This window comes from Dipodomys spectabilis, unplaced genomic scaffold (genome assembly GCF_019054845.1).
Source record: "Dipodomys spectabilis isolate Male_0828 unplaced genomic scaffold, ASM1905484v1 ptg000783l, whole genome shotgun sequence".
NCBI classification, from domain to species: domain Eukaryota; kingdom Metazoa; phylum Chordata; class Mammalia; order Rodentia; family Heteromyidae; genus Dipodomys; species Dipodomys spectabilis.
Genome location: NW_024871460.1, coordinates 21,425,645 through 21,443,964, shown reverse-complemented (window position 1 = coordinate 21,443,964; position 18,320 = coordinate 21,425,645). Strand labels below are relative to the sequence as shown.

The 18,320-nt window shown below is 43.9% G+C and overlaps 1 protein-coding gene across 5 annotated transcripts in view; it reads left to right on the top strand.

Annotated features, from left to right (window-relative positions):
• The window catches only part of Matn2 (matrilin 2), a 127,970-nt gene that overhangs the window by 79,880 nt on the left and 29,770 nt on the right, over nt 1–18,320 (top strand). For 4 of the 5 annotated variants that reach the window (XM_042673201.1, XM_042673199.1, XM_042673197.1 and 1 more), the window contains exons 6-7: nt 5,222–5,344; nt 12,899–13,021. In XM_042673201.1, coding sequence (XP_042529135.1) covers nt 5,222–5,344; nt 12,899–13,021 — 246 coding nt within the window. The remainder of the gene's footprint in view (nt 1–5,221; nt 5,345–12,898; nt 13,022–18,320) is intronic. The other variant, XM_042673198.1, reaches the window with a different exon arrangement.

Below are 18,320 nucleotides of genomic sequence, written 5' to 3'. Positions count from 1 at the left end.
GAGGGTTTTGCTGAAGGAGATGCAGACTTGCAACAATAGAGGCATTGCTGACTTATACCCTCAGGTTACTTCCATACATCTGCCCCCTAACTTTTGCCTCTTTTTCACAATTTTGCAACCAAGAAAATTATGCAATGAACTCAAGACATTTGGCAAAGGATGTCAGAGCTGAATAGATTAGAATTTCCCAAGGCCTTAAAAACACCTTAAGGTTCACATGCTAGGAAATTGGTTCTTCCACATCCTGATGCTACACTGCAGATCTTAGCTCATGTCCCCAGTGGCCTGGCCCTGAGCTATAGTAGAGGGATGTATTACTATTGAATTTTATAAGCCAGTGTCTTAGACCCAGAAATGCTTGAACCTTGCCTTTCTCCTCAATTCAGAGTGCTGTGCACACAAAGAACAAAACCAGCATGAGAATCAAAGGCCAGGAGAAGCCATAATGACCTGGGAAAATGGCTGATTCATAGAAAATGTTATTGAGGGGGAGACCCTGAAAATCAACATATGCAAACCTACTTTAATTATTTGTATTTAATGGACATAAATGGCTGAACATAAGTGGCTTATGCCTAAGATCTGAGGATCATGGTTGTAAGCCAGCTCAGGCAGGAAAGTCTGTGAAACTCTTATCTCCAGTTAACCAGAAAAAAGCCCAATAGTGCTGTTTAGAGAGGTGAATACACACACACACACACACACATTTAACTGAAACTTTTTTTTTATAGGAGTGGCAATCCTAGGACTTGAACTCAGGATCTGGGTGCTGTCCCTAATCTTTTTTGCTCAAGTAAATTGCTCAATAGAGCAATAGTGCGAGTTATGAGAGAAAGGCTCAAGGCTGGCTCCAAGGCCCTGATTTCAAAGCAAACCCAAAACAACAACAAAAAAACATGTACAACCTTTCTTTTAAATACACAGGCCACTATTGGATATTTTAGAGCATTCAAAGGAAAGGTGAGCTCTGAACGGGTGGCTTCAATTTGATGCTTAAGCAAAACCTTTGACTTCTCTCCAATCTAAATTATGGGCCAGCATAATTATGGGTTGTCACTCTGAGGGATAGAAATTGCTGGGTTTAGAAATTCCACTACATGAGATAAAAGAGAAGTTTGAGAGAGAAGTAGAATCAGGGTTTCTGTCTTTTTGGTTAATGACCTGACCACTCGTCATTGTAACACCATCAACTCTGAAGAAGTTGCAAGTCAGACTAGCAACTCCTTTCTCGGACAGGACACTAAAATGTGAGTGGCCAGAGATAGTCCCACCTGACACTCTCATTAGACCATGGGAAGTTTTCAAGATGGTAGTCAAGCCCCAGGGGGAAGAAGTTGAAGGTGGGGATTTCCAACAGCTGACAAAGCCAGATCAACTCCTGACATACAGATTGAGGGCTGTGTTGGGGCTTGCTGTTCCTTCATTTCTGTGTCCTCAACCTCGCCATTCATCTGTCCAATAATGTCTCATTCATTCTTAAGAGTTGGGAAATGAACTTTTAGAAGGATTTGCTGCTAGTTCAATTAAAGTATTGAATTAGTTCAACAATGGCTAATATCCCATGACATTGAGGCCTTCAGACAATATGAGTATCTTATTCCCACCATAGCAACTTATGTATTCAACCTACAAATATTAGGTACTGTTAGACTGTTTAGAGAGGTAAATATATATATATATATATATATATATATGTATATACATATATTTTTTTTGGGGGGGGGTCTGGTCGTGGGGCCTGAAATCTGGGCCTGTCCTCAGCTCTTCACCTCAAGGCTAGCGCTCTACCACTTGAGCCACAGCGCAACTTCCGGGGTTTTTTTTTCTGCTTATGTGTAGCTGAGGAATCAAACCCAGGGCCTCATGCATGCAAGGCAAGCACTCTACCACTGAGCCACCTTCCCAGCCCTATATATATATATATATTTTTTTTTTTTTTTTTTAACCGAAACTTTTTTAATGGGAGTGGCAATCCTAGGACTTGAATGGAGGACTTAGGTGCTGTCCCTAATCTTTTTTGCTCAAGGCCAGTACTCTACCACCTGAGCCACAGCTCCATTTCTGGCGGTTTTTTTTTTTTGGATGGTTAATTGGAGATAAGAGTCTCAGGGACACGGAAGGTGGCTTAATGGTAGAGTGCTTGCCTTCCATGCATGAAGCATGGAAAAAGCCAGAATTGGTGATGTGGCTCAAGTGGTAGAGTGCTAGCCTTGAGCACAGAGAGGCTCAGGGAGTGCCCAGGCTGTTCAAGCCCCAGGAATTGCGGGGGGGGGTGGGGGGTGGGGAGGAGAAGCCTCATAGACTTTCTTGCCTAAGATGCTCTGAACCTTGATCCTCAGATCTCAGCTTCTTGAGTAGCTAGGATTATAGGTGGGAGTCATCAGCACTCAGACAAAACTTTCTTTTTGAGACAGTCTCGCTATCCCAGGCTGGCCCCAAACTCAAAATCCTCTTGCCTCAGCCTCCCAAGTTTATTGATTGCTGTTGTGTGCCACCACACTTGGAATTTAAACATAAAGCTTGAGAGCAAAAGCAGAAACATAGCACAGACTATAACCCTTTAATAAATTTTAGCTTTTCCCATTGCGTCTTTTAATTAGTATATTAAATTTGTCACTATTTTCTCCATACACAATTTTCTTTTTAAAAGTTGTACATCTGGGGCTGGGTGCCGGTGGCTCATGCCTGTAATCCTAGCTACTCAGGAGGCTGAAATCTGAGGATCACAGTTCAAAGCCAGCCCAGGCAGGACCATCCATGAGACTCTCATCTCCAATTAACCACCAGAAAATGGGAAATGGCGCTGTGGTTCAAGTGGTAGAGTGCTTGCCTTGAGCTGAAGAGCTGAGGGACAGCACCCAGGCCTAGACAGAGTTTAAGCCCCATGACAGACAAAAAAAAAAAAAAAAGTTGTACATCTGCATGGACTTTCAGGTTTGATTTTTATCTGTTTTCCTGTTTGCAGTCATGTCATTGACATCATTAATGTTGGTCTAATGTCACAGTGGAACTCCTGGTCTTCACCCACAAACCTGCTTTAGCTGCACAGTCTCCATCTCAGTTTATGACGGTGCCATCCTTAGCCATGCTTATGCCAGAGTCCTCAGAGTAGGCTGTGGTTTTAGGACTATTTAGAAAGGCCTGATGCAGGAAGAATGGGAGCAGGAGGCATTAGATCCACATGGCATGCTAGGCTTACCTCCTCTTTTTCTCTGGATTTTATCATTAATTAATTAAGTAACTAGTGTATTTATTTATTTATTGCTGGGCCTGGGCCTGGGCACTGTCCCCGAGCTTGTTTTGCTTAAGGAGAGTGCTCTACCACTTGAGACACAACACCACTTCTGGCTTTTTTTTGAGTAGTTTATTAGAGATAAGAGTCTCATGGACTTACCTGTCTAGGCTGGCTTTGAACCACAATCTTTAGATCTCAGCCTCCTGAGTAGATAGGATTACAGGTGTGAGCCACTGGCACTAGGCTCAGTGGTGTTTTTCATTGTTGTTGTTGTTTTATTTTTTTATTTGCTTGGTTTTTGTTTGTTTGTTGTGTGGTACTAGGGATGAACCCAGAGCCTCCTGAGCTCTACCCTCAGCAACTCGGGTTTATCTCCTCTTTATTTTTGTAAGTTTAATAGATATATGTGCTTTGTAATCATGTTAATTTGCATTTCTTTAACTTTGGATTACAGTTGTTTATATATCTTTTTTTTTCTTCTTTTTTTTTTGGGGGGGGGCCTCCGGTCGTGGGGCCTGAACTCTGGGCCTGGGCGCTGTCCCTCAGCTCTTCAGCTCAAGGCTAGCACTCTACCTCTTGAGCCACAGCACCACTTCCAGTTTTCTAGAGGTTTATTGGAGATTAGAATCTCACGGACTTTCCTGTCCGGGCTGGCTTTGAACCGAAATCCTCAGATCTCAGCCTCCTGAGTAGCTAGGATTACAGGCGTGAGCCACCAGTGCCCAGCATGAGTACATTTCTTATCAAGCATTGTTGCCTCCTCCTTCATTTCCCCTTCCCCTCCCTTTCCATCTCTCTTCCTCCCTCCTGGGCCAAAGTTGTAAAGTTCATTTTTCCACAAAACAACTTGTACATCTCATTGTTGCAATGGGTCCACTTGTATCCCTATTTAAACGATTTGTTTTTTTCCCTTCCCCTCTACAAATTATACCAACATCAAATACAGTGAAAGCAGGGGTTATACCATGGGGGAGGGACATACAAAGCAACAAAGAAATAATCTTATAAATATGTTAGAAACAATCGCATGAAAGAAAAGACATTTGAGTCCTTATCTTGGGGTTCATTTCACCTAACATCAGCTTATCTGACCTTTTCTGCTTGTCTCAGACATATACTAGTTATTGCAAATAAGGGAAACCATGAGACCTATGTTTCTTTGCGCCTGGCTTACTTCACTCTGGTCTTGGGGCCTGAACTCTGGGCCTGGGTGCTGTCCTCAGCTCTTTAGCTCAAGGCCAGTGTTCTACCACTTGAGCCACAGCACCAGTTTTCTGGTGGTTAATTGGAGATAAGAGCCTCATGGACATTCCTGCCCAGGCTGGCTTTGAACCTTGATCCTCAAATCTCAGTCTTCTCAGTAGCTAGGATTTTAGGTGTGAGACACTGGTGCCCAGCTGTTTATATATTCTTGACTTTATATTCTTCAGCCAGTTGCTTTTTTTTTTCAGGGACCTTGAGTTCATATTCATTTATCCATACTTTTATTATTATTTTTTATTATGAAAATACTGTACAGAGGGGTTACAATTACATGGGCAAGGTAATGAGTACATTTCTTATTAAGCGTCGTTGCCTCCTCTTTTGTTTCCCCTCCCAGCCCCCCCCACATACCACCCCACTCCCCACAACCCACAACCCACTCCCCCCCCCACTCCCCAACCCCCCTACCCCCAGCCTAAATTGTAAAGTTTGTTTTTTGACATAACAACTTGTACATCTCATTGTTGCAGTGGGTCCACCTGAATCCCTATTTAAACAATTTGTTTTTTCCCTTCCCTTCCACAAATTATACCGACATCAAATACAGTGAAAACAGGGGTTATGCCATGGGGGAGGGACATACAAAGCACCAACATTTATCCATACTTTTGAGGGTGCAATAATATTAATAGTGATATAAGTGTTGTAAGAGTACTTCCATACTTCCAGAATCCTTTTGTCTCTGTGTTACTAATTGCACATTGATTATGTTTTTTTCTGCAGCTGTGGACTACTGTGCCTCGGAAAACCATGGGTGTGAACATGAATGTGTAAATGCTGATAACTCCTACTTGTGCCGCTGCCGCCAAGGATTTGCTCTTAATCCAGATGAAAAGTCCTGCACAAGTAAGTGGCACATGTGCATACACTCAGGGGCGCACACACACACACACAGACAAGTGCGCATGCATGTGCGCGTGCACGTGTGTGTGTGTGTGTGTGTGTGTGTGTGTGTGTGTGTGTGCACGCACGCACTTAGGACTGGCCATAGAGGAATGTGGCTATGGAAATCCCAGGCAGATTAGCTTAGCATTATGTCACAGGGATCTGATACCTTCTGCTCCCCTTCCTTCTGTATCAGGGCTTTCTAAATAGCCCTAAAACCGCAGCCTACGCTGATTCAACATCACTGAACCAGATATTTGATGAAAGAATCACTGTTGGAGACCACATGTGGGCAGCTTCTTCTCGAAGCCACTGAGCTGAGTGTGCTGACTGTCAGACCACTTTCCTTCCTGCTGCTGGCTGTCGTTTTTAACCTGGCCTGAGGAGTATTTTCACTGAAGCTTTGTGGCTTGAGGGTTCCAACTCTGACTGCACAAGGAACAGAAAATTGCTGAGCCCAAAAGAACTGAACGTGGTTTCCTTCAGGGAGAAGGGGTAAAAAGAGATAGATGGCATGTTGCAGTAAATGATTTGATTTTGGTTTAACTGAAGGCCTGTGTGCTATCCCTGACCTTTTCCTTTGCTCAAGGCTAGCACTCTACCACTTGAGCCCCAGCTCTATTTCTTGCTTTTTGTTGTTGTTGCTTATGTGGAGATAAGAGTCTCATGGACTTTCCTGCCCAAGCTGGCCTTGTATTGCAATCCTCAGATCTTAGCCTCCTGAGTAGCTGGGATTATAGGCGGGAGCCGCCAGTGCACAGCTGAGTTATTTTTTTCTATTTGATCTTAACTATACATATAAAGACCAAAATTAATTTTAGTTTATAAAATTGGAGCATGAAAATCTATACATTAAAGGTGATTACTGGTTTTACAAGAGGACATCAAGCATGCTTTTAAAAATATACAAGTGTGCAGGAGCATGTTAGGAGCTGTGTGTGGGTTACTGCTCTGCCTCGGGCAGAGCTTATTCTTTAGCTATTAGGGCCCATGGTTTTTTATAGCAATTTTGAATATGATAAAGCATCTCAAACATACATTGATGAAAAACAGGATTTGGATTCACAAAAACTTTATGTGCCTTCATTCTTTTTAAAATTCATCCATTAAAAAATAAAATTGAGGGCTGTGAATGGGGCTTGGTGGTAGAGTGCTTGCCCAGCATGCATGAAGCCCTGGGTTCAATTCCACAGTACCATATACATAGAAAAAGCTGAAAGTGGTACTATGGCTCAAGTGCTAGAGTGCTAGCCTTGAGCAGAAGAAGCTCAGGGACAGTGCCCAGGCCTTAGTTCAAGCCCCAGGACTGGCAAGAAATAAATAAATAAAATTAATCTATTATATGAAGCAGGATACAATTATGGACTTTTGGGGGTGGGGGGCGGGGAGGGTCGTGGGCTTTAACTGTGGGCCTGGGCTCAAGGTGAGAGCTCTAACACTTAACCACAGCGCCACTTCCAGTTCTCTGGTGGTTAATTGGAGGTAAGAATCTCACAGACTTTCCTGCCCTGGCTAGATTTGAACTCAGCCTCCTGAGTAGCTGGGATTACAAGCCACTGGTGCCCTGCTTACAGACTTTTTTTTTTTTAAGAGTGAGCTTATAAGACACAAACTTATCTCTTATACATTAATCTCTTAATATCAACAGCATATAAATGCCAGAGCTGGAAGCAGGTGCTGTATGTTAAGACTAAAGGGTGTAATTAGCCATAAGCACACACATATCTGGAGCTTCAACTATGAGCTAGTAGAAATGAAGGGAGCAAAGTCCCTGGGGCAAAGACCTTGGCTGGATCTTGAAGGAGGAGACATTGGCTTGCAAGGAAGAATGAGGTGAGACTTCTGGAGAAGGAGAGACGCGCCAGATAGAAGCCAGAGGGGGAGTTTAGTTCGCTGTGCCCAGCACGGAACTGGTTCGTGGTTGTCTGGTTTGTGGATGGAGAGAATAGGCGCATGTGTGGACAGCTCTGTTCCCAGCCTCCCTTCCCTCTGAACACTGTGAACGATGAGACAGCAGCCTGGCTTGGTTGTGGCCGGGGCTCTGTGGTTGTTGAGCTGATGAGCCAGTTCTCCCTGCCAAGACAGACCTTGTGCTCTCATGTCAAATCCCACCACCTATGCCTTTCCCTGAGTGATCCTGGACAAGTTATTTTATGCCTGAGTTTCCCCAATTATAAACAATAACACTCTCTACAGCATTGCCTAGTTATCTAAATGAGGTAATTCATAGAAAACATTTGGCAAACTGACTGGTACTAAGTTCTTGTTTTTTCTTAAGAAAAAGATACTGGCTTTAAAGACTTTTAGTCTTTATTGAACATATGCCACATGCTGGGCTAAGCTTGCTGATGCATACAATACTCAAGACACAGTCATGTGATGGCCCACAGTGTGATAGGAATTAAGGGCAGGAGACAAGTCAGACGAGAAGAGGTAGAAGTCCTGCCTCAGTGGAGTAAGGAATGGAGGGAAGCACCATGCTGTCCAGACTATAGGAGCCAGTCCCTGATTTCCAACCCCAGGTCTATTTCCTAGATCTGCACCATCTCCTTCCACTATGGCCCAGTGTCTCCTATCCATGAATTCCTTGTGTAGTACAGAATTCCAAATCTGAAGATGCTGTAGGCAAGGAGGAACTCTGAGTCCTGGAGTTCGATGGTGGAAGTAGATACAGCGGCACAGGGCCCAGGAGAGGAGGTTTGGCTGGGAGTCAGGCCAGGACTCCTCCAGCTGGGAGGTCTCACCAGCTGGGCTGAGTGCCAGTAGTTCAGCTATCTTTGGGCCCTGTCAGAATCTGGCTGCCCCCACTGCATGGGCCGAGCAGAGTGCAGGGAAAGCTGAGGGGTCTGGGTCCGTAGCTCCTCCCCTAGAAGGAATGCCTTCCTCTGGTACCAGGGCGGGCAGAAAGGACCCAGACCTGGAAGTAAGCTGACAAGAGACCAGATGCTCTACATACATAGAAAGTTGTGAGCGAGGAAGTAAGGCAAGAACTGAGGCACTCAAATACTGTGAATCGGTGGCAGGGATGAGAAAAAGAACTGAGAAATGGGGCTGGGAAGGTGGCTCAGTGGTAGAACGCTTGCCTTGCATGCCTGAGGCCCTGGGTTCGATTCCCCAGCACCACATAAGCAAAAAGAAAAAAAGCCGGAAGTGGCGCTGTGGCTCAAGTGGTAGAGTGCTAGCCTTGAGCTGAAGAGCTGAGGGACAGTGCCCAGGCCCTGAGTTCAGGCCCCATGACCAGATCCAAAAAAAACAACTGAGAAATAACCATGATGCTGGTGGCTTATACCTATAATTCGAACTACACAGGAGGCTGAGGTCTGAGGATTGAAGTTTGAAGCCAGCCTAGGCAGGAAAGTCCATGAGATTCTCATCTCTAATTAATCACTAAAAAGTTGAATGTGGAGCTGTGGCTCAAGTGGTAGCATGCCAGGCTTGAGAGAGAAAGCTAAGGGACAGTGCCCAGACCCTGAATTCAAACTCCAAAAAAAAAAAAGAACTGAAAATTAGCTGAGTACTGTGGCTCACATCTGTAATCCTAGCTATTCAGGTAGCTCAGATCCTGCAGAGAAAAGTCTATGAGACTCTTATTGCCAATTACCCAACAAAAAGCTAGAAATGGAGCTGTGGTTCAGGTAGCAGATCACCAGCTTTGAGTGAAAAAGATAAATGATAGTACAAGGCTCTAAGTTCAAGCCCTATACTGGCAAAAAGAAAAAAATATTTTAAAAAGAAAGTCATAGAAATGGAGGAACAAAAAGGTGAACAAATGCAGTAGTGGTATTCACTAGACACTATGTTGAAAATGAACTCTGCAATTTGTGAGTGGGGACAGGAGGGGAAAACTGGGGGAGTTGGGGGAGAGGGATGACACTGTCCAAAAAGAAATGTGCTCTTTACTTGACTTAAGTAACTGTAACCCCTTTGTATATTATCTTTATAATAACAAGAAAAAAGTTGCAGCTCAAACAAATTTAATTAATTATTAAAGAAAGAAAGCTGGAAGAAAGGAAGAAAGAAAAAAAGAAAGGAAGGAAGGAAGGAAGGAAGGAAGGAAGGAAGAAAAGCAAGCAAGCTGGGTGCCAGTGGCTCATGCCTGTTATCCTAGCTACTCAAGAGGCTAAGGTCTGAGGATCCCAGTTTGAAGTCAGCCTGGACAGGATAGTCCATGAGACTCACTATCTCCAATTAACCACCAAAACAAACACCCCCCTTGAAAAACAAACAAAACCCAGAAGTAGAGCTGGCTGAAGTGCTGGAGTGCTAGCCTTGAACAAAAAAGCTCAGGGACAGCAACCTAGGCCATGAATTCAAGCCTCAGACCAGGCAAAAAAAGAAAAGAAAAAAGAGAGAGAGAGGAAGGGAAGGAGGGAGGGAGGAGAAGGGGGAGGAAAGGAATGAAGGAAGGAAAAAAAGGAGCAATGGAGGGAGGGGAAAACAAACTGAGAAATAGGAACTTTTCCCAGGCACAGAGTTCCAGCTATGTACCAAACCAAAAAAGGGGACTTCTTTTTGTTTTGTTTTGTCAGTCATGGGGCTTGAACTCTAGGCCTGGGCTCTATCCCTCAGCTCTTGAGCTCAAGGCAAGCACTCTACCACTTGAGCCCCAGTGCCACTTCTGGTTTTCTGGTTGTTTATTGGAGATAAGAGTCTCATGAACTTTCCTGCCCGGGCTGGCTTTAAACCGAGATCCTCAGATCTCAGCCTCCTGAGTGGTTAGGATTACAGGTGTGAGCCACCTGCGCCTGGCTTAAAAAGGGACTTTTGACAAGGACAGAAGCACGGGGTGGAGATGGAAGCTGAGAACCACAGAGCCTCCCTGCTAGCAATTACCAAGACAGTACAACTTCCAGCCAAGGCAGCCCGCCCCCTGTTAACATGTTGAAGCCCCTGCCTTTTTTTGGTCCCATTTCTTATACACTTCCAAAAAAATAATTTAAAAGACACTCCGTTCCTTACAGTTCATTCTCTACGCTTAACCAAAAGTATATTTGAAAGCTAATCCCATTAAGAATTGTGCAATTATTATCTGAAAGGGTCAGTGGAATAAGTCAAATATGATTAATTTATGATTAGGCCCAAATGTACATAATTGAGTTCTATGGGTCTAAGTGAGTAATATAATTTAAAATATATAAGTGTTATTTTTTTTTAAATGCATCTTTTTGTCATTATCAAGTAGTTTACAAAGGGGTTACAATTCCCTAAGTTGGGTTATCAGTATAGTGTTTCTTGATCAATGTCACCCCTACATTTCTCTTCCTCCAGTTTCCCTCTCCTGTCCCTACCCTCAATTACATAGTTCATCTTTTATAATAATATATGTTGAATATAATGTACTACATTTGTTCACCCTTCCTCCCTTCCATCCATTCCTATTACCCCTTCCTTCCCCACGGATAAACATGTTTCAGCTTTCTGGTGTTCATTTGGTAAACAGTACATTAGTTGTTCAGAGGAGTTACATCTTTGGCTTCCTGCTAAAGCCATCTGTCCAACCCAATGTGAACATTTTCTAGAAGGAGGATGGAAGCATATGGCTGCCATCAGCTCTCCAAGTGTTGGTGAGATTTTTCACTGAGCTAAAGATCTGTACCATGAAACTCTTAAGTATGCAGTTCATCAGCAGTAAGTACCAGCCCCTTGTTAGACAGCCATCACCTCCATCCATCTTGGAACTTTTTACATCATCCCAAACAGAAGCCCTGACCTTATTATTCCAACTCCCTTTTCCCTGACATCTACACACATGCCAGTCCCTGGCAACCCTCCTCCTTTTTCTGTGTCTGTGAATTTGACTATCGTAGAGTAATTCATATAAGCAAAAGTTACAGTATTTGCCCTTTTGTGACTGCCTCCAGGGTTCATCAGTATTGCAGCATGTGGCAGAATTTCCTTCTTTAAGGCTAACTGATATTCCATGTTATATGTATGGCACATTTGCTTTATCCATGGACATTTTACTTACAAGTATTCTTGGCTGTTAGTAATGCTACTACTATGAACACAGGCAGCAAATATCTATTCAAGTGCCTGTGTTCAGGTGTTTGGGGTTTATACCTACAAGTAGAAATCTGGATCCATATGGTTCCAAGACTTTTACTCTCAAACCAAGCCTCAGAAAGAATACTTTTAGGTGTTCAGGATTTTTTGTATTAGAAAGGTAGAGAGGCCTTAATCCACTACATAGACATAGAGGAGACTGTGAATCTTTTTTTCTGTATATACCTTTTTATTGATATTATAAAGGTGATGCACAGAGGGCTACAGTTAACATGAGTCAAGTAGAGAGTACATTTCTTTTTGGACAGTGTCAACTTTCCCTCACTGTCTCCCAGTCTTTCCCGCCTGTCCCCACCCACAAGTTGTAGAGTTCATTTTCATCAGTGTCTAGTGAGTGCCACAGTTGTATTTGTTCACCCTTTGTCCCTCTATTTCTGTGGAGACTGATAGAAAATGCTCATAAGATAGAAAATACTATTTATGTCAGCAAAGTGCACTAAGGACTTTAAAAATAGGAGTTATTAAAGTCAGAATATTTGTGTCTTTCTATCCCATGTCTTCTAATTTTTTTACTTTTATTAATTATGGGGCTGGAACTCAGGGCCTGGACACTGTCCCTAAGCTCTTTTGGTCCAGGCTAGCACTCTACCACTTTGACCTACAGCACCACTTCTGGTTTTCTGGTGGTTAATTAGAGATAAAAGTCTCATGGACTTTCCTGCCTGGCTGGCTTTGAACTGTGATCCTCAGATCTCAGCCTTAGCTAGGATTATAAGCATGAGCCACTAGTATCTGACTATGCTTTCTAATTTTTAGGATATGATTTTATATTTCACTGTTTGCTTGGTATGTGAGGAACTTCAGTGGCTTACAGTTTGATTTAGGGAAGGTTTAATCATCTTAATTGGCCTAAGTCTTATGGAACCTTAATGCTCTCTTCTCAGCCTGTAGACTAGCAGGCGCCATCCAATTTTCATTTTAGTGGCTCTTGCGGGAACCAAAACAAAGACAGCATGTTCACAGATTTGTTTGTTGCATAAACATTTTGCAAGGCATCGAAAAGATGTTCTTCCAGGGAGACAGCATCCCTGTACAAGTAAATAGCTTTTTTTCAAACATCTTTTCCTGGTCTAAGTCTCTTTTTTTTTTTAGGGGAGGGGGGCGCTATCCTAGGGCTTGAACTCTGGTTCTGGGCACTATCCCTGAACTCTTTTTGCTCAGGGCTAGTGCTCTTCCACTTGAGACACAGCTTCATTTCACACTTTTTTGGTGGTTCATCAAAAAGAGAATCTCACAGGCTTTCCTGCTTGGATTGGCTTTGAACTTTGATCTTCATATTTCAGCCTCCTGAGTAGCTAGGATTACAGGCATGAGCCACTGGCACCTGCAATGACCTCAGTCTTTGAGGCCGACATTCTACCCACTTAGGAGATAATGAAGACAGGACATCCTTATGTTAGCTGTATTGCTTTGTGTTCTTATGTTCTCTTTTCTTTCTTTCTTTCCTTCCAGAGATAGACTACTGTGCCTCTCCTGGTCACGGATGCCAGCATGAATGCGTCAACACTGACAATTCCTATGCCTGCCGCTGTCTGAAAGGCTTTACCCTGAATCCAGACAAGAAAACCTGCAGAAGTAAGTTTTATAGGCTGGTGGAAAGGGGCTTGTTCCACCAAATGTTCCTCAATTTACTTTTCCTCTCCTGAGAAGTCTTAAGCAAATTGCCCTTGCGCTCAGCATTTGTGTTTACTAACGTTGTTCTGCTCTTTGTTTTGACTTTGTTCACTATATACTATTGTGGGAACAGTTTTTAGAGATAGAATAGACTGGATCTGGCCATTGGATTTATTTAGCCAAGTAAGGGTCCAAATTAAGCCTTCTCCTGTTCCTTACCCCCAAGAAGTGGCTGGGTCCAGAGGTGAGATACCAAAGTAGCTATAAGACATTTGCTGGCTTCAGAGATGGGGGACAGGGGGTGTTTTGCAGCTCAGTCCGTGTGTGTGTGTGTGTGTGTGCAAGCGCGCATGCGCGCGCGTGCACCAGTCCTGAGGCTTGAACTCAGGGCCTGGACACTGTCTCTGAGCTTCTTTTCTTCAAGGCTAGTACTCTACCACTTGAGCCACAGTGCCACTTCTGGCTTTTTCTAAGTAGTTTGTTGGAGATAAAGGTCTCACAACCTTTCCTTACCTGGCTGGCTTTGAATTGCAATCCTCAGATCTTAGCCTACTAAATAGCTAGGATTACAGGTATTAGCCACCAGTGCCTTGCTGTCCTTTTTGATAGAGAAGAAGAAGAAAAAGAAGACTCTGACATCCCCAACACTCAAGGGGTACAGAGAGTCAAATCTTGAGGGGCATGATAAGCGAGGGGAGACACATCTACAATCTGGACCCCAAACCAGATCTCTTTAAACCAGGCTGTTCCTGAGACACACCACCCAGGAAGGGCTGCACAGACAGGGGCTGTCTTTTTCTTACCAGCAAACCCTGGCCTGCTCAGAGTGCTTGGTGCATGGAGGTATCGCACATATACTGAGTGGATGATGGATGGGTGAATGAGGAAACACGCATCCAGAGATCCTCATCCTGGAGAAATGGCTACTATAAAGTGAAATCTTCTATTTTGTTAGAAAGATGGCCTTTGTATGGCATGCAAGTTGTGAATTTTTTCAAAAAGCCTCTTTCCATGGTCAGTCTATTCTTTTTTTTTTTTTTGTGGGTCGTAGGTCTTGAACTCGGGGCCTGGGCACTGTCCTTCAGCTCTTCAGCTAAAGGCAAGCGCTCTACCACTTACGCCACAGTGCCACTTCTGGTTTTCTGAGTGGTTTATTGGAGATAAGAGATTCATGGCCTTTCTTGCCTGGGCTGGCTTTGAACTGCGATCCTCAGATCTCAGCCTCCTGAGCAGCTAGGATTACAGATGTGAGCCATCGGTGCACGGCCTATTCTTAATATATACTGAGTTTGTGGTGGTCTCCTGACTATACCATCCATAGAAGTTTCTGGAACTTCTACTTAGAGATGGACACATTTTCCTATTCACTGCTTTTCTAGTCCTTCCTGGTGAGGTATGCAGCAGTGTTGGGCTGGCAGGACTTTTCACAGCGTTTCCCATCTGCTTTTTCTAGAATACTGTGGGCTGTCTAGACCAGTCACAATCTTCACATAGCACTCATTCTAATAAGTGTTAGACCTTGTATGGTGGCAGATGGTTGCAATGCCCATATTTTGAAACTGAGTCTCTTCTAAAAGTTAATTCCAAGCATTAAATAGGAACTTTAATTGAGAGCATTAAAATGTGAGGACAATGAGATGGAATATTTTTCCATGCGACCACAATGTGTTCCAGGGACAGCTCTGGCTTGGCCACTCTCCTCTGGACTGTTGTCACCTTTTTTGTAGAAGTGAGCATGTTGGGGATGGACTGAACCAGGGAAAATCAGTCTCAGATGGACCCAGATTTGTGGCTCCAGAGCTTTTATATGGAGGTTATTTGCTACTGGTTCAACTTAGACACGTATTATGGTTGTAAGCTTCCCATGTGTTACTGGTGGAGGGGAGGAAGGCAAGTGGACATTGGAGACCCTGCATCTCTAGCCAATGGCCTAGGATTCCCCTGACCTCTGCCCTTCCCTCCTAACCCAGTCCTGGCAGGCACTTGGAGGAACAGAAGCCTCCAAGGCAGTGATTACCAAAGTTCGCCAGAGGTAAGGATGGCAGTTCTACCACTTCCACTCGATTGATCGATAGACTGGACCATTTATTTGTAGGCTGTGGCATTAACCAAAAGTCCCTAATACTCATTTGTGTCAATTCAGTGGGGAAGCTTTCATTTTTCTCTAAGCCAGGTACCTTATTTTTTCTTTCTAGGGAAAATAGAATTTGTTCCTAAAAGCCAGTGCCCTCTTCAGCCATGCTCTCCCTGTCCCTCCTCATTACATTTTTCTGTGGTCTGGCTGCTGAGGTCAGCCTCTGAGAGCTACCCTGACTGAATGTCTGTACCCTGTCAGCAGATCACAGAGACAACTGGAAACGGGGGTTGAAATCTAGGGTTTATAAGGTGGTGGCTGATGGCTCCTGTCTGTAATCCTAGCTACTCAAGAGGCTGAGATAGGAGGGTCATAGCTCAAAGCTAGCCTAGGCAGAAAAGTCTATGAGACTCTTAGCTCTAATTAACCACCAAAGAGCTGGAAGTAGAGCTGAGGCTTAAGTGGTAGCATGCTAGCCTTTAACCAGAGAAGCTCAGGGATAATGCCCAGGCCCTGAGTTCAAGTCTCAGTACCAACACACACACACTCACACACTCACACACACCAGAGAAGCTCAGGGATAATGCCCAGGCACTGAGTTCAAGTCTCAGTACCAACACACACACACACACACACACACACACACATACACACACACACACTCTCACACACAGCTGGAGGTTTGTGATCAGGAGCTTGAGCTTTTCCAGTGATCTGAGCATTGCAGATGTTGAGCTCAGGATACAGCCATTTGTATGTAGCAGGAGGCTGGTGGATATGGGCCATTTTCAAGTCTAATAAGAAGTTGGTGTTTCAAAGGAACCTGATGGCATCTGATTAAACTGGAAACTAGTTGAAGGCAGAATTGTACTGAAGAAAAATGAAGCATAGAAATCAGGCTTGCTATGGGCTGGGAATGTGGCTTAGTGGTAGAGTGATTGTCTAGCATGCATGAAGCCCTAGGTTCAATTCCTCACTACCACATAAACAGAGAAAGCCAGAAGTGGCACTGTGGCTCAAGTGGTAGATTGCTAGCCTTAAGCACAGAGAGGATCAGGGACAGTGCCCAGGCTCTGAGTTTAAGCCTCAGGACTGGAAAAAAAGAAAAGAAAAGAAAAGGAAGGAAGGAAGGAGGAAAGAACAAAAGAAAGGAAGGAAGGAAGGAAGGAAAAGAAAGAAATTGGGATGGCTAAACCAGGTGTGAGTGGCTCATGCCTGTAATCCTAGCTTCTTAGGAGACTGAGGTGTGAGGTTCAAGGTTCAAAGCCAGCCTGGGCAGGAAAATCTGTGAAACTCTAATCTCCAATAAACTACCCCCAAAAAGCCAGAAGTGACACTGTGGCTCAAAATGGTAAAGTGCTAGCCTTGGACAAAAGAGCTCAGGGACAAAGCTTAGACCCTGAGTTCAAGCTTCACGACCAACAGAGAGAGAGAGAGAGAAAGAGAGAGAGAGGGAGAGAGGGAGGGAGGGAGGGAGGGAGAGAAGGAGGGAGCAAAAAAGAGAAGGAGGGAGAGGGAAGGAGAGAGAGAGAGAGAGAATTAGGCTGGCTGTCTAAGTAGACTTCAGAGATGAATCACATCTGGGCTGCTTTTGACTTGGGATTCTAGGTTCTAACACCATGATGGAGGTGCCAGTGTGAAGTTCCCAGGTTTGACTGAGGCAGGAGATGTGAAATCTAGTCTGGACTGTGTCAGTCATATCAACTGTGTGTCAGCTGATTTCTACTTGTCTAGATTTTTTTCTTTTTCTTTTTGTGCTGGTATCTGGGCTTGAACTCAGGGCCTCTCACTCTCATTTGACTTTTGTGCTCAAGGCTGCCATTTTACCACTTGAGCCACAGCCCTCCCTTCAGCTCTTTACTGGTCTAATTAATGTTTGTTTGTTTGTTTTCCAGTCCTGGGGCTTGAACTCAAGGCCTGGGCACTGTTCCTGAACTTCTTTTGCTCAAGGCTAGCACTCTAGCACTTGAGCCACAGCGTCACTTCTGGCTTTTTCTATTTATATAGCACTGAGGAATTGAACCCAGGGCTTCATGCATGCTAGGCAAGCACTCTACCACTAAGTCACATTCCCAGCCCTGCTGGTCTAATTAGAAATAGGAATCTCACAGAGATTTTGAACCTTGATTCTCAGATCTCAGCTTCCTAAATAGGATTACAGGCATTATCCACTAGTACCTAGCCTGGATTTCCATTTTCAAATGAAGGAACAGGACTTTCTTCTTCAACTGATTGTTTCGAATCTATCTAGTTTTTCTGGGACTTCTTCTGCGCCATTCATACGACATCATAGCTTCCTGTTTGCACTCACTGATTGTCATGTTTTCAGTCTTCTTATTTAGGTTTCAACTCTTCTGTGAATTAGCACATATAAAGGCCATTTAAAATCTGGGCATGGTGGTGTACATTTATAATCCCAGCTAGGTAGGTACTCTACCATTTGAGCCATACTTTCAGGACTTTGTACTTTTGGTGTTTTGTTTTGTCAGTTGTGGGGCTTGACCCCTTGGCCTGGGCGCTGTCCCTCAGCTCTTCAGCTCCAGGCAAGTGTTCTACTACTTGAGCCACAGCACCATTTCTGGTTTTCTGGTGGATAATTGGAGATAAGAGTCTCATGATCCTCAACCTCCTAAGTAGCTAGAATTACAGGTGTGAGCCACTGGCACCTGGCATTACTTTTATTATTATTTTTTCAGATATTTTTTTCAAAATAATTTTTACCTTGACTAGCCTGGAGCACAATCCTCCTACTTACCCATTCTCCCCATCCCCCACACTCACATACAGCTATCTTGGATTACAGAGTGAACTATCACACCTAACAGTTATTGAAATGAAGTCTTAATTTCTTTTTTGCATGTATTGCCTTCAAACTTTTTGTTTGTGGATTTTTCTGATGTCTACCTTCCAAGTAGCTGGAATTATAGGCATAAGTCACCAGACCTGGGTTGGACCCTTCTTAATTCCCTTAAATAACTGGGTATTTTGCAAGATTGGCATCATATTATGGGATGGTACTATCAGATGTCATTGCAGACAGAAGTTCCCTACATACCTTGAGGCTGCAGATCAGGCAAACTTGAGGAAGAGAGTGCTTGGATTTTTTTTTTAGCCGTTCCATCTTTCTTGGAAGGCATGAACTGGGATGTGTGGCCCTCACCTCTTAGCTTTTCGCTAGTCAACACA